Below are 15,424 nucleotides of genomic sequence, written 5' to 3' on the forward strand. Positions count from 1 at the left end.
TTTGGTGACGGGGGTACCTGCTATATTTAGATGCAGAGTATGGAGACCTCCGATGCTTGAGTAATGAATGTCTCCGGAATGGAAGAAAACTATTACTGGCAAATGCTATCAACAACAAAGAGTAGGTGGTTTTATTACCCAAAACATAAGAGAAATGGGTAACATTATAGGGTGGCAGTTTCCCATCAAACATGATGTTTGGTAAAGTGGAGGCCCAGCGAGGGTGAGAGGAATCCTTAATGAGATCAATCGACGCAGTGGCTGCAACACTGGACTCATACATACCAACAATCAGGAAGATGGCACCAGACATGACAACATTTTCTACTGTTGTACATGGGGCTGCCATGAGTCGGAGCCGACTCCATGATATCTAACAACAATTTCCCATCACAAAGAAATAACCATTGGCCTTCCATTTTTGTAGCCAGCAGAGACAAGGAAATGGGCTTGAGTTGCCAGCAAGGAGAGTAGAGGCTTAATTATGAAGGATTCTGTACAAGGAGTGGTCATATATCTGAGCCAGTACATGGACAGATAGCAGAAGGCTTCAGAAATCCTGTTCTCAGATAGTCTAGGTGTAGTCTGCTTTAGGGGAAGACATATGCTGGCTTCTGAAATTCCTCTGGACAGAATGATTTTGCCCAGTTTCCCAGTCTGTTTGTGTTTCTAGGCTTTCAACAGAAATATAATTTACAAAAATGGACTACTACTATCTGGAATATGGGATATTAATAGCACCTCCCTCAGAGGGTGTGAGGAGGCTTACATGAATGAGCATTTATAAAGTGCTGAGAGCAGTGCTGGCCCAGAGTTGAGTGCTCACCATGCTTGGCCAAAATCATGCCAATAATCTAGGTACGGAGTGCATCTTTAGACCAAACGCAACCGGACCACTTCACCTCTCTGTGCATAAGAATGCAAGAGTCTCCTTTCAGAGCCATGTGAAGACTCTCAAGTAAGCATGAGAAATACGAAAGCACTACAATGGCACATACTGCCTGGAAACACCAAGTGTGTTTGATGCCTCATAGCCATCTGCTCATCTGGAGAGTTTCAACAAAGCAGAGACAACTGACCAACCATAAACTGCTGATAACCTGATTGCAATACAACTCCAAAAATTCAAGTTCAACTAATAAATTACTTAAATTTTCAATATTTAACTCATATTTTTCTCTAGACTTTAGCATTTCTGATGTACAGACAGTCACCAGGTTATGAATGCTCAACTTACATACAACCTATAGTTACAAACCAACCCCCTTAAAGCCTAGTATACTAAAAATTCGAGGTACATACAATGGGTCATAATAACAAATGGGCACTACTTTGCGATGTGTATCAAAACATTATTATTATTACTGTACTATTATGTTAAAGATGTTTTAGTGTATCTGAAGTGTTTCTTTAATACTTTTTATGCATAGAAAGATACACATATACTATATACTAAGACAAATGCTTGACTAACACTAGATACGAGCCATACCTAACTATTCCGACTTCCATATAAATTCCACTTGAAGGCAGATTTAGGGATGGAACTCGTTCCTAATATGGGGACTGCCTGTATTTAACTCTATTTATTTTTTCTCTTTTCCAATTTTTTCCATTCCTCAAGTAATTAAAAATTTCCTTGTAATGTAAGATATTTAATCCAAGTAAATTTAGCATATTTACTAGGTTCAATGAGTTATACTCTGAGAATGAAAAAATTCAATTTAAAAAGAAAATTCAAAAAGCCATCTTAAACTCTCTTGAAGTCAATAAAACTGAGCTTCTGGCATGCTAATGTGAAACTGGTTTCTCTTGTAATAATCAGTCTCTGCAATAAAAAGTACATCTATCTGTGCCCCATCCCGCCCACCTATTAGTATATGTTATTCTTTGCTGTATATGAATTTCAATACATAAAGATAAACACCCATGATATTCCAACAGTGGTGGGCACATCTTACCAGGTGCCATCGAGCTAGTTCCAACTTATGGTGACGCCATGTGTCTCAGAAGGAGCCCTGGTAGCAGATGGGTTAAACGATCAGTTGCTAACCAAAAGGTCAGTGGTTTGAACCCACCAATCCCTCTGCAGGAGAAAGATGTGGCAGCCTGCTTCCAAAAAGATTACAACCTTGACAACCCTATGGGGTGGTTCTACTCTGTCCTGTAGGGTCTCTATGAGTCAGAATCTATTCAAGGGCAATGGGTCTGGTTTTTGGTTTATCTGTGTCAGAGTAGAACTGTGCTCCATGGGGTTGTCAGTGGCTGAGTTTTGAGATGTATAGGTAATCCCTGACTCATGATGGGGTTCCGTTCCGATGGCTCCATCGCAAGTTGGCTCTGATGTAAGTTGAATACCCTTTTTTTTAGTTTTCACTATTGTTGCCTTTCATTATCAGTACCTAGCCATTCTTCTAAAGTGCCTCTGGGTGAACTTAAGCCTCTTAACCCCTAGGTTAGCCACTGAGCAGATTAACTGTGCACCACAGGCAAATTATAGGCGCCAAATATTGACTGATAGACTGACTGCTTTATTACCCCCAGCCAATGAGCCCCTCTGTAATATAAACATCGGCTGTTCCAACACAGAGAAGTGCAGCAAATAAAGATCAATACTGGCATTTTTCAATAAATAGGAGGAAAAAGTTACTGCCCAAGCCATCTAGTGCACTGTTTGGCTTTTTATCTAAAACAACTATTAGTGAGAATCAGCCCTGGCACCAAAACCATATTCTCTGGACCTCTGGGTAGATACTCAGCACGAAAACTTACAGTGGGGGAAGGATCTGGCAGGCTGTGGAACCCTCTTTGCTTCCAGTTCACTTCCAACAACTTCATGTGCGTGTGTCTCCCCTCAATGAAGGCTACGTAGTCCTTGAAATTGTTGCAAGGACCAACTATGACACTCATGAAATTGAGAAGGTAGCTTAAGTATTCCAAAAGGGAGGGTTTCACTCTGTGGAAATAAACAAAACAAAGAAGTTAAAAACTCTTCTTCTTTGATTTCTTTTCAGTATTTGCAAATAAACAAACTGTAAACACCAGCTGTTACAGATTGGATTGTGCCCCTCAAAAATATGTGTTAGAAATCCTTTCCCCTATACCTGCAGTGGTTAAACACTTGGCTGCTAACCAAAAGGTCCAGGGCTTGAAGCCACCAGCCACTTTGAGGGAGAAAGATACGGCAGCCTGCTTATGTAAAGATTTACAGCCTTGGAAACCCTATGGGGCAGTTCTACTCTGTCCTACAGTGTTGCTGAGTCAGAATCAACTTGATGGCAATGGGTATACCTGTGGTGGGAGCCCTGGTGACGCAGTAGTTAAAAGTCTGGGCTGCTAACCAGAAAGTTGGCAGTTTGGGGGAAAGATGTGGCAGTCTGCCTCCGTAAAGATTACAGCCTTGGAAACCCTATGAGGCAGTTCTACTACTCCTTTCTGTGGGGTCACTGAGTCAGAAAGAGCTTGATGGCAAAGAGCTTTTATACCTGTGGTTATAATTCCATTTGGGAATGGTGTTTCTTTGCTATGTTAATGAGGTAGCATTAGTGGAGAGTATGTCTTAAATCAATATCTTCTGATATAAAAGAGCAGATTAAGCAAGTTAATAGACATGGGGGAAGACAGATGCCATGCCACAAGAAGATTACCAAGAAGCCAAATAACAGAAGATGAAAAGAGACAAGGACCTTCCCCTAGTGCCAACAGAGAAAGAAAGCTTTCCCCTAGAGCCGGCAAGCTGAATTCAGACTTCTAGCCTTTTAAACTGTAAGAAAATAAATTTCTGGTTTTTTTAAAATCCACCCAGTTGTAATATTTCTGTTACAGCAGCACTAGATAACTAAGACACCAATGTTGTCTTTGTGGACTATTATGTGACATGACCTTTCTTAGCTGTTTCTACAACCCTTTCATGCCCATAGTACATACAGTGACCATGAACTTTTTCAGCCTGGTGGTGTAGTGGTTAAGAGCTTGGCTGCTAACAAAAAGGTCAGCAGTTCGAATCCACCAGCCACTCCTTGGAAACCCTACGGGGCAGTTCTACTTTGTCTTACAGGGTCGCTGTGAGTCAGAATTGACTCAACGGCAATGGGTTTGATTTGGTTTTGGTCTGGAATTTATTGGGAAGTTGCTGTTCTGCTGATAGTATGTGCTGCTGCAAGGCAGAGGGGCTTTATGACTGTTTGAAACTGAAGAAACGGGCATGGGCCGCAAATTACTGTTTTTACAGGGTGTTGTATGAGGTGTCTGAATTTTTGGTAGGAAAAATAGAAAAAAATTTTTATTTGTTACACATATTTATCAGTAGACCCCAGTGGGTACTCTGGAGTATAATTAGTGGTACTTTGTATACACCCCTAAACTCTTAGGGTAGGCTTGTGGGAAGGGGGCAAGGAAAAAAAATCCATATTACCTAACAAAAATTCAGACATACTCAATTAATGAAAACACATGGTATCAACAAAACATTCAAGGCAGAAAAGTAGGTCACCGCAGGGTTAAAATTTGTGTTGAGAAACTATGTTTAAAGGAAAAATTAATGAGCTGGGTGGTTCAGAGAAGGAGCCAAGCACCTTGGAGGCCTGTGCTGGCAGACGACACCTGAAAACAGTGAGGGAGGGGTCTAGAGCAAAGGCTGCTCTGGCTAGGAAATGCCACCCACCCTTCCTCACCCACCTTATCTGTCTAGGAGAGAAGCTGAGAGTAATCAACAAGGCAGGGTGGAAACCTGATCTGGTGTTAGTTGCTCAAGACGCTTTGGAACGGGAAAACTTTCTCCAGATGGCCAAAATAAATATAAAACAAATGCTGGGTAAAACCAGTTTCTACTAGAAGGGGCCACAGAGAACTCCCACTGTGACCATCCTTGTCTGGTTTGGCACCCAGGCAGGTGGTCCTGAACAACAGGCTATGAGAGTGGCAGAAAAGTGAATTGTGTCAAGAACAGTTCTGTGTAGTGTTTAATGGCATTTTAAGAGGTTTGTTCTTCCAGCAGGCCAGAACTGTGGGGAAAGGCTTGTAAAATGCCATTTTAATCTGTCACTGTATCACTTACAAGCCCTTCTGTGACTCTTTTGTATGTCCCACCTACATTTTCCACCTCTTGGGTTTTTATCAAGAAGCTACTTCCCCGCTAACGGTACTTGTAGCCATCAGGAGGGGACCTGTCTAACTATTTGAAGAGAGAGAAACAGGGGTGTACCACACATTATTGTTTTTACAAGGTACTGTATGAAGTGGAGCATCCTGGTGCATTCTGTAGGGGCGTATGTGTCCCATCAACCAGCACATGAGTCCACCAGGACATGTGTGTCCCGAGTCCAATGGGACATATGCATCCCATCAATCCTAAACCCCCAGAGTGCAGAGGGACATATGCATTCACCCCAAAGTCCAGAGGTATGTATGTGTCCCACCAATCCTACCCCCAGAGTCCAGGGCAACACACTCAATTCAGACTCACTCAATGATTCAGTTTCCATGCCATTAATGAAAAAAAAAAAAATTATCAATAAAAATTTTTTTTAAAAATTTAATTCAGTCATGAAATTAAAAAAAAATAAAAAGTTGCCGAGTTGACATGGCGACTCCCTGTGTGCCAGAGTAGAACTGTGCTCCATAGAGTTTTCAGTGGCTGATTTTTCAGAAGTAGATCACCAGAACTTTCTTCAAAGATGCCTCTGGGTGGCCTTGAAGCACCAACCTTTCGGTTAGCAGCTGAGCTTACCTGTTTGCACAATTCAGATACTGCTATAGCCCCATAATGTGTAGAAAAGAACTTTATTCATTAGAATCTTCCAATGCTTTCATTCCCAAATACCAATTCCTTAATGAAGCACTCAGTCTCCTCTATAGCGGGGACCTTCCCTTGTTTACCTAGTTACCTTCTTCTACCTCCAGCAGGAACCCTCCACCATGCCTTTACCACTCTCCCCAATGTGCTGCCTCATGTGCCATTTGATTCTCATATAAATGTTGTTCTCCTGCTCCAGATGGCCTCCCTTTCTCTCCAACACTGACCCTTTCTACTGTACATCAATGCTGGCTGGCCAAAGCCCACCTTTCAGTTTTCAAGCCCTCAATTATCTCTCCAGCCCTACTTCCTACCTTCTTCAGTCTGGCATTTAATCACACACTGATGTGTATAGATAACTGTTTCTTGACAACCCCAGACACGTGTCTCAAATTTAAATTTGAGAGCCTAGTAAAAGTTTATGAAATAGACATCACAACCCCAAACCAAAACCAAAAACCAAACCCATTGCTGTTAAGTTGATTCTGAATCATAGCTACCCTACAGGTCAGAGTAGAACTGCACCATGGGGTTTCCAAGGAGCAGCTGGTGGATTCAAACTGCTGACCTCTTGATTAGCAGCCATAGATCTTAACCACTATGCCACCAGGGCTCCACAACAACCCCAGTGAAGGAGAATCTTGTAGTAGAACTAATAAAATTACAGACCCATTTACTCTGCAACCTAGTAACCCCACTTCTTGGACTCTATAGCTATACCTGAATACATTTAAAATGACCTATGTACAAGGTTATTCACTGCTTACTGTTAGTAAAAAATAAAGACTGGTAGACAACCCAAGCGTCTATCAATAGCAGATTCATTAAATGAAAATATTCCATCTATATAATGGAATTAATATGCAAATGTAAAAAAACGAGAGTGGAAAGATCTCGAAAATATATTACTAAACTTAACTTACTTTACAGCAAGTCGATGTTGTTCAGCAGACAGGTCTTCAGGTCTTTTGCTCAATCCTATGGAAAAGAACAGAATTAAATAAGATGTTTGAAATCAGGTAGATAACTATCCTAATAGAGCCTTCTCAAACTCATTTGAAAAAGTAATTTATTTTTGCTTTCATAAACGATTAAGGAGTCCCTCTTTTCCATTAAAAATAAATAAATAAAAATATCCTGGATCAAAGGACACATAAGTATATAAATTAAGAGGAAAGGCTCTATAGGTTCATATGAAAAGAGGAGAATTCAGAGATTGTTGTTGCTGCTAGTTGCCGTCACGTCAGCTCCAACTCAAGGTGACCTTAGGTATAAGAGAACAAAACATCACCCAGTTCATTTGTTGGTATGTTTAAGTCCACTGTTGCAGCCATTTGGTTAATTCATATCTTTGAGGGTCTCCCTCCTTTGCTGGCCCTCCACTTTACCAAACACAATGTCCCTTTCAGAGATTAAAACAAAAAACCAGTTGCCATGGAGTCAATTCCAACTCATAATGACCCTGTGTGTTTCAAAGTAGAACTGATCCATAGGGTTTTCAATGGCTGTGATCTACCAGAAGTAGATCATCTTTCTTCCCAGGTGCCTCTGGATGAGTTTGAACCACCAACCTTTCAGTTAACAGGCAAGCACTTAACCGTTTGTGCCGCCCAGGGACTCCTTTTCAAAAAAAACCAAACCCATTGCTGTCGAGTCAATTCTGACTCCCAGCAACCCTACAGGACAGAGTAGAACTGCCCCATATGGTTTCCAAGGCTGTAATCTTCATGGAACCAGAATGTTACATCTTTCTCCTGCAGAACAGCAGGTGGGTTCGAACTGCCGACCTTTTGGTTTAACAGCTGAGCTCTTAACTACTGCACCACCAGGGCTCCTTTCAGAGTTTACTCCTATTTAATTCAGTGTGCAATGGATCCAAGACACCCTAACTCATCTCCTGCACATGGCGATTCCTTACCATAAACAACAAAATAAAATCTTAAAAATATGTAAAAAAAAAAATATGTATAAGCAATTTGGTCCCTCAGGGAGTTTGGGTGTGTCTATGGACCGAACTGCTGTGCTGAAGGCTGTGGGGACCGTGGTCTCAGGGGACATCTAGCTCAACTGGCATAACAGTTTATAAAGAAAATGTTCTACATTCTACTTTGGTGAGTAGCGTTTTGGGTCTTAAAAGCCTGTGAGCAGCCATCTAGGACACTCCACTGGTCTCACCCCTTCGGGAGCAAGGAAGAATGAAGAAAACTAAAGACACAAGGGGAAGATTAGTCCAAAGGACTAATGGACCACATGTACCACGGCCTCTACCAGACTGCATCCCGTACGAGATGGTACCTGGCTACCACCACTGACTGCTCTGACAGGGATCGCAATAGAGGGTCCTGGCCAGAGCTACAGAAAAATGTAGAACAAAATTCTAACTCAAAAAAAAGACCAGACTTGCTGGCCTGACAGAGACTGGAGATACCCTGAGAGTATGGCCCCTGCACACCATTTCAACTCAGTAATGAGGCCACTCTTGAGGTTCACCCTTTAGCCAAAGATTTGAACAGACCCATGGAACAAAACGAGACTAAAGGGATGCACCAGCCATGGGGCGGGGACTGGAAAGTACGAGGGAACAGGAAAGCTGGTAATAGTGAACCCAGGGTTGAGAAGGGAGAGTACTGACACGTTGTGGGTTTGTTAACCAATGTCATACTACAATGTGTGTACTAACTCTGATAAGAAACTAGTTTGTTCTGTAAACCTTCATCTAAAGTTCAAAAAAAAAAAATATATATATATATATATATATGCAATACAAGTTGACTTTGAAGCTGTATATTCAGCTAAGACTGATCATGGACACCAGTCACGAAGGCAATTCACAAACATGCCTAAAAGAAAGTGGAGTATTTCTGGAAATCACTTGCTCTTCCCCCACACACAAGAAAAGAAAACAGCAAATGAACACTGATACATGGAAGGCGTATTCCATGAAATACAGCTAACTGACAATGCTAACTAAGGCAAAAAGCCTATATTTAAAAGAAAAGAAAAAAAAAACCTAGAAGCACTGTTAAAAAAAAAAAACCACACTCTTTTTTCTTTTCAGATCTCAACAAATAATACAACTTTGGCAAATTGCAGAAATTAAACTGATTTCAGCTATTGGTTCGTTACTAATGGTAGTTTACAGCCACTACCAAGTAGATTTTCAAGTACAAATAGGGTGTGACCAACTCGTTCCGGTTTGCCCTTTCCGACCAAAAGTTCCACGTCCTGGGAAACCTCCCAGAACCTCCCAGTCCTGGGCAAACTGGTGGGACAGTTGGTCTTCCTGGGACGACCCCAGCCTCGGTATGAAATTACCCAGTTCTCTAAAGAACTAGGGATACACAGGATCAAAATGAAATTAAATCAGTTCCCAAGCTTTAAGAATAAACGAGAAAAGTAGTTGGCAGAGTTTGCAAATCTTCTCAACCTGTCGATACTTAAAGAACTTTCGGTGGTTAGAAGCATTGGCAAGCAGTACAAATCCATAAAATACACTTTTACTAATAGTATCTGGCCTCCTTAAGCCCATTATGAAATCGCCTGCCCACCTGGAAGTGCTGTCTTACTTTCCTGGAACCCAGTTTTAACAGCGTAAATTTCACTGTCTGACCATTTTCAGGAAGAGGTGGGCTGAAAAAAATGTTCAGTTTTATATACACGAAGATTCCTCCCTCTCCCAGCTTTTTATAACCAATTGCTGTTGCATCGATTCTGATTCATGGCAAGCCCACGTGTGTCAGAGCAGATCTGCGCTCCCCAGGGTTTTCAATGGCTGATTACTCCAAAGTAGATTGCCAGGTCTTCTCTTTGAAGGCCCTCTGGGTGGACTTGGACCTCCAATTTTTTGGTTTGCAGCTAGGCACATTAAAAGTTTGCTCTGCCCAGGGACTCCCAGCTTTTTATAGAGTCAGGCAAATCTCAGTAGATAATTTTCCACGCCAAAAACAAACAAAAAACCTAGCATTAAAAAATGATTAACAATTGATACCAGTGAACGTTGCCTCATTTTTTATTACCTCGTGAGCTTCTCAGAGGCTAAACCAAAGTGGAAAGGATGCCATTTCTTCTTAACAGATTTGGAAATGAAGTGAAGAGCAGCACAAAAAAAGACCCTTAAATTCTAAGTGTTATAAAGGTAAACAGAAAGCCCACTGTCCTCAGTGCAAATATTTCACAAAATTTAGACTAGATATTCGGCAAGGATTAATACTGAAATAGCTGGGAGAGTAAAAGGCTATTATTTCTGGGAAAAGCAAAACGGTAGACACAATAAAAAGATTAGTGGTTGCCAGGGAGTCAGGAGGAATGGAGAAGAATGAATAGTTGGAACACAGGACATTTTTAGGGCAGTGAAACTATTCTGTACGGTACTGTAATGGCAGACGCATGACTCTATGCATTCATCAAAACCCACAGGACTGTACGACACACAGAGTAAGCCCTAATGGCAACTATAACCAGTTGCCATGGAGTTGACTCCAACTCATGGTGACCCCATGTGTGTCAGAGTAGAACTGTGCTCCATAGGGTTTTCAGTGGCAGATTTTTCAGAAGTAGATCGCCATGCCTTTCTTCTGAGGTCCCACTGGGTAGACCTGAACTGCCAACCTTTCAGTTAGCAGTCAAGCGCATTAACTGTTTACACCACCTGGCAACTCCTAGATGGAAACTATGGACTTAGCTAATAATAATATATCAATATTGGCTCATTAATGAGAAAAAAAAATCCAGGTGATAATAACAATAATTAAAATACATATATGATTAAAGAGGCCTGGAAATTGAACAAGATAAAGCAAGAACTGCCAGCACTTGTCCCAGATTTGGCCTGTGACTACAATACAGAAAGAAGACCTCTGAATGGCAGGCTCACTCTTAGAATGAAAAGGAGGGTCACTGTCTCACCATCATGGACTTGGAAGGCCAAGATTGTGATCTTCTGAGTGACAATCATCAGCGGCCTGGAAAGAAGACAGAAAATAATCAACATTGGCAAAAATGCCACTGGAAGAAACTTTGATTCTATTTCTCTATACAGTGGCTTTTCATCTTGAATATTACTGTTAAAAATGTAAAAACAATGAATTCAAAATAAACAGCAGCTTTTACTTCCTTTCCAAATCACCTTAAACAAGTAGATGTAAAAAGATTATGTAATAACACGATTACACTAGAAAGTCACTCTCGAGCTCTATTACTCAAAGTGTGGTCCCACTTGTTAGAAATGCATAATCTTAGACCCCGTGTCAGAGAGACCTAGAAAACCAGAATCTGCATTATAATAAGACCTCTAAGGGATTCGGAAGCACATGAAAGTGTGAGATGCACTGGTTTGGAGGATATCTAATTCAGTGCCCTGCTATGTTTGAATAGATATCTATCTTGGTTTCTTCATCCTTACATGCATTGTTCTATTAAAAGTAATTCTTTTAAGCACACAGAGCAAAAGATACATTTGTAAAATGCAACTGCCTATAAATAAATGCAACTGCCTGTAAATAAACAATTCGGTGACAAAAAATTATACCAACATCAATCTGAAAAAAACCATCAAATAAAAACTTGCCTTCAAAAGTGGCACCCATTTCAACAACGGTGCCAAGACAAGTCAAGGGAGAATGACTAGTCTTTTCAACAAATGGTGCTGGGACAACTGGATAGCCACATGAAGAGAATACAAAAATTAACTCAAATGGATCAAAGGTCAAAATTATAAGAGCTAAAATTGCAAGACTCTTAGAAGAACGCATATATATAAATCTTTATGACTTTAGGTAAAGCAATGGTTTCTTAGATATGACACCAAAAGCAAAATAAACAAAAGAAAAAAATTGGTAACTTGGACATCATCCAAATTAAACCTTTCGTGCTTCAAAGAACACATCATCAAGAAAGTGAAAAGACAATTTACAGAATGGGAGAAACTATTTGCAAATCATATATCTGATAAGGGACTTGTACCCAGAATACATAAAGAACTCCTACAACCTCCCCAGCCCCCCCCCAAAAACCCACTGCCATTGAGTCGATTCTGACTCATAGCAACCCTGTAGGACTGAGTAGACATGCCCCACAGGGTTTCCGAGGCTGTAAATCTTTACAGAAGCAGACTGCCACATCTTTCTCCTGCGGAGAGGATAGTGGATTCGAACTGCAGACCTTTCGGTTAGTAGCTGACTGCTTTAACCAGTGTGCCACCCCAAACCAAAAAACCCATTGCTGTCCAGTTAATTCCAACTCATAGCAACCGTATAGGACAGAGCAGAACTGCCCCGCACGGTTTCCAAGAAGCAGCTGCTGGATACGAACTGCAGACCTTCTGGTTAACAGCTGAACTCTTAACCACTGCACCACCAGGGGTCCACTGTGCCACCAGGGCTCAATAAAAAGATAACCCAATTAAAAAATAGTCAAAGGATTTGAATAGACATTTCCTCCAAAGATATACAAACCACCAATAAGCACATGAAAAGATACTCGAAGTCATTAGCCATCAGGGAAATACGTATCAAAACCACAATGAAACAGGACTTCCCACCCACTAGAATGGCTATATTAAAAAAGAAAGATAACAATTATTGTTGAGGAGGTGCAGAAATTGGGACTCTCATACACTGCTGATAGGAAAGAAAAATGGTGCAGCTGCTGTGGAAAGGTCTGGCCATTCTCAAAAGGTTAAACATAGAGTTACTGTATGACCCAGCAATTCCACTCTTAGGTATATACTCATGAAAAATAAAAATATGTGCCCACACAAAAACTTGTATACACATGTACTGTCCCCTGGGAACTCTTTTTCTGACCCGTATGGCTTATTTATATAAACACGGAGGTTTTGGTGTTTTTTTTTAATAATTTTTTTTGTGCTTTAAGTGAAAGTTTACAAATCAAGTCAGTCTCTCACACAAAAACCCATATACACCTTGCTAATGAGACAGCCCACTCTCTCCCTCCACTCTCTCTTTTCATGTCCTTTTCGCCAGCTTCTAACCCCCTTCATCCTCTCATCTCCCCTCCAGGCAGGAGATGCCAACATGGTCTTAAGTGTCCACCTGATCCAAGAAGCTCACTCCTCACCAGCATCCCTCTCCAACCCATTGTCCAGTCCAATCCATGTCTGACGAGTTGGCTTCAGGAATGGTTCCTGTCCTGGAGCAACAGAAGGTCTGGGGGCCATGACCACCGGGGTCCTTCCAGTCTCAGTCAGACCATTAAGTCTGGTTTTATGAGAATTTGGGGTCTGCATCCCACTGCTCTCCTGCTCCCTCAGGAGTTCTCTGTTGTGTTCCCTGTCTGGGCAGTCACTGGTGTTGGCTGGGCGCCATCTAGTTCTTCTGGTCTCAGGATGATGTAGTCGCTGGTTCATGTGGCCCTTTCTGTCTCTTGGGCGCGTAATCACCTTGTGTCCTTGGTGTTCTTCATTCTCCTTTGATCCAGGTGGGTTGAGACCAACTGATGCATCTTAGATGGCTGCTTGCTAGCGTTTAAGACCCCAGCCGCCACTCTTCAAAGAGTGGGATGCAGAATGTTTTCTTAATAGATTTTATTATGCCAATTGATTTAGATGTCCCCTGAAACCATGGTCCCCAGACCCCTGCCCCTGCTACGCTGGCCTTCGAAGCATTCAGTTTATTCCAGGAACTTCTTTGCTTTTGGTTTAGTCCAATTGTGTTGACCTCCCCTGTATTGTGTGCTGTCTTTCCCTTCACCTAAAGTAGTTCTTATCTACTATCTAATTAGTGAATACTCCTCTCCCACCCTCCCTCCCTCCTCCCTCTTGTAACCACAAAAGAACATTTTCTTCTCAGTTTAAACTATTTCTCAAATTCTTATAATAGTGGTCTTATACAATATTTGTCCTTTTGCAACTGACTAATTTCACTTAGCATAATGCCTTCCAGGTTCCTCCATATTATGAAATGTTTCACAGATTCCTCGCTGTTCTTTATCGATGCATAGTATTCCATTGTAAACACGGAGGCTTTAATCCATGTCTTAGACAGTGTCCCTAGGACGACCCTGTGATGCCACATAGCCCTTGTGCCCTGTGCTCAGACCAGGTCCAAGTGTCTGGGAAGATGGGATTGAACACAAATGGGCTTTAGGCTAAATCTGACCTGTGCCAACAGTAGTTATTCACTTCTCTGTGAGTCCACTTTCCTCTTTAATTCTTCTCATCCTAACTCCCATTTTCCAGCTCTTCAAAATATTAAGCATGGAATACTTCAAGTTGTAAATATAAATAATAAAACTATTTTAAAGAAAGTACCAACAAATGCCCTTTGTAATTTAACACCTATGCCCAACTTTATATCTTAATTGTAAAGTCCAACAGTCAAAGTCCGTCAACTGAAATAAGATCCCTAATATTATGCATGAGGCTAAGAGAAGGGGAAAGGAGCCTTGGTGGCACAATGGTTAAGGGCATGGCTGCTAACCTAAAAGTTGGCAGTTCAAACCCACCAACTGGCAGAAATCCAATTCATGCCCCATTTTACCTATGGGCATTGCCCCAATAAAACCTTTACATTTCTATCCCCATCTTTGCATCTGCTTCTTAGAGGACCCAGATGAATGAAATATGTAATACTGAATATCTATATCAATGTCAATATAAAATAATTACTTAATATAGTTATCTATACTATTAGGTCTATGGAGGAAAAGAACGTATTATTGCCATTCATTAGAATACCTTTAACCCCAAACTAAACTCGTTGCCTCTAGTTGATCCCAACTCAGCAATCTTATAGAATGGAGTAGAATTGCCCCTTTAAGGTTTCCTAGGCTGAAATCTTTATGGGAGCAGATTGCCAGGGTTTTTCTCCCTAGGAGCTGCTGGTGGGTTCAGACTCCTGACCTTTCGGCTAGCAGCTGAGTGCTTAACCACTGCAGAACCAGGAACCCCTTTAGAGCACCTTAGATGTCCTTTTTTGGAAAAAAATAAGCTAAGATAAAATACTGTAACATATTATCTAGATTATACTTTTAATGGAAACCCTGGTGACGTAATGGCTAAGTGCTATGGCTGTTAACCAAGAGGTCGGCAGTTCGAATCTGCCAGGCGCTCCTCGGAAACTCTACAGGGCAGTTCTACTCTGTCCTATAGGGTCGCTATGAGTTGGAATCGACTCGACAGCAGTGGGTTTTTTTTTTGGGGGGGGGGAGGTTAATACATTCAATCTATTGCTTCCGTTTCATATAGCTGAAGAAGTTTCTAGCAATTTAAATAGGAAACAACTCACGCATGTGATCGTGGCTTTATAAAACACTAATAATTAATACTAATACCTTGTGAAAAAGCAGATCAGAAAGCCACAAAGTAGAACACTGTTCACTAAAAAGGAAAGGAGTACCTCCTACATACTCTGCTTTTCTATGGGTGTGAGGAAAACTACCAAAGGAAACAATGCCCAGGTAGAGTCCACCCTGAATGTTTTTCAATTCATCAATTTATTTAAACTTGTTGTTGTTGTTAGGTACCGTTGCGTCAGTTCCAACTCATAGTGACCCTATGTACAACAGAATGAAACAGATTTGTTCTTTTGGCAGTCCGTGGTGTATTCAATATCCTTCGCCAACACCACAATTCAAAGGCATCAATTCTCCTTCTGTCCTCCTTATTCACTG

At 41.2% G+C, this 15,424-nt stretch overlaps 1 protein-coding gene across 1 annotated transcript in view; it reads right to left on the reverse strand.

Annotated features, from left to right (window-relative positions):
* The window catches only part of MBOAT1 (membrane bound O-acyltransferase domain containing 1), a 161,295-nt gene that overhangs the window by 36,852 nt on the left and 109,019 nt on the right, over positions 1–15,424 (reverse strand). Inside the window, exons 5-7 of the mRNA XM_049876250.1 lie at positions 10,700–10,755; positions 6,718–6,772; positions 2,773–2,956 (exon numbers count right to left, since the gene is read on the reverse strand). Of these exons, the coding sequence (XP_049732207.1) occupies positions 2,773–2,956; positions 6,718–6,772; positions 10,700–10,755 (295 nt within the window). The remainder of the gene's footprint in view (positions 1–2,772; positions 2,957–6,717; positions 6,773–10,699; positions 10,756–15,424) is intronic.

This window comes from Elephas maximus, chromosome 1 (assembly GCF_024166365.1).
Source record: "Elephas maximus indicus isolate mEleMax1 chromosome 1, mEleMax1 primary haplotype, whole genome shotgun sequence".
Lineage (NCBI taxonomy): Eukaryota > Metazoa > Chordata > Mammalia > Proboscidea > Elephantidae > Elephas > Elephas maximus.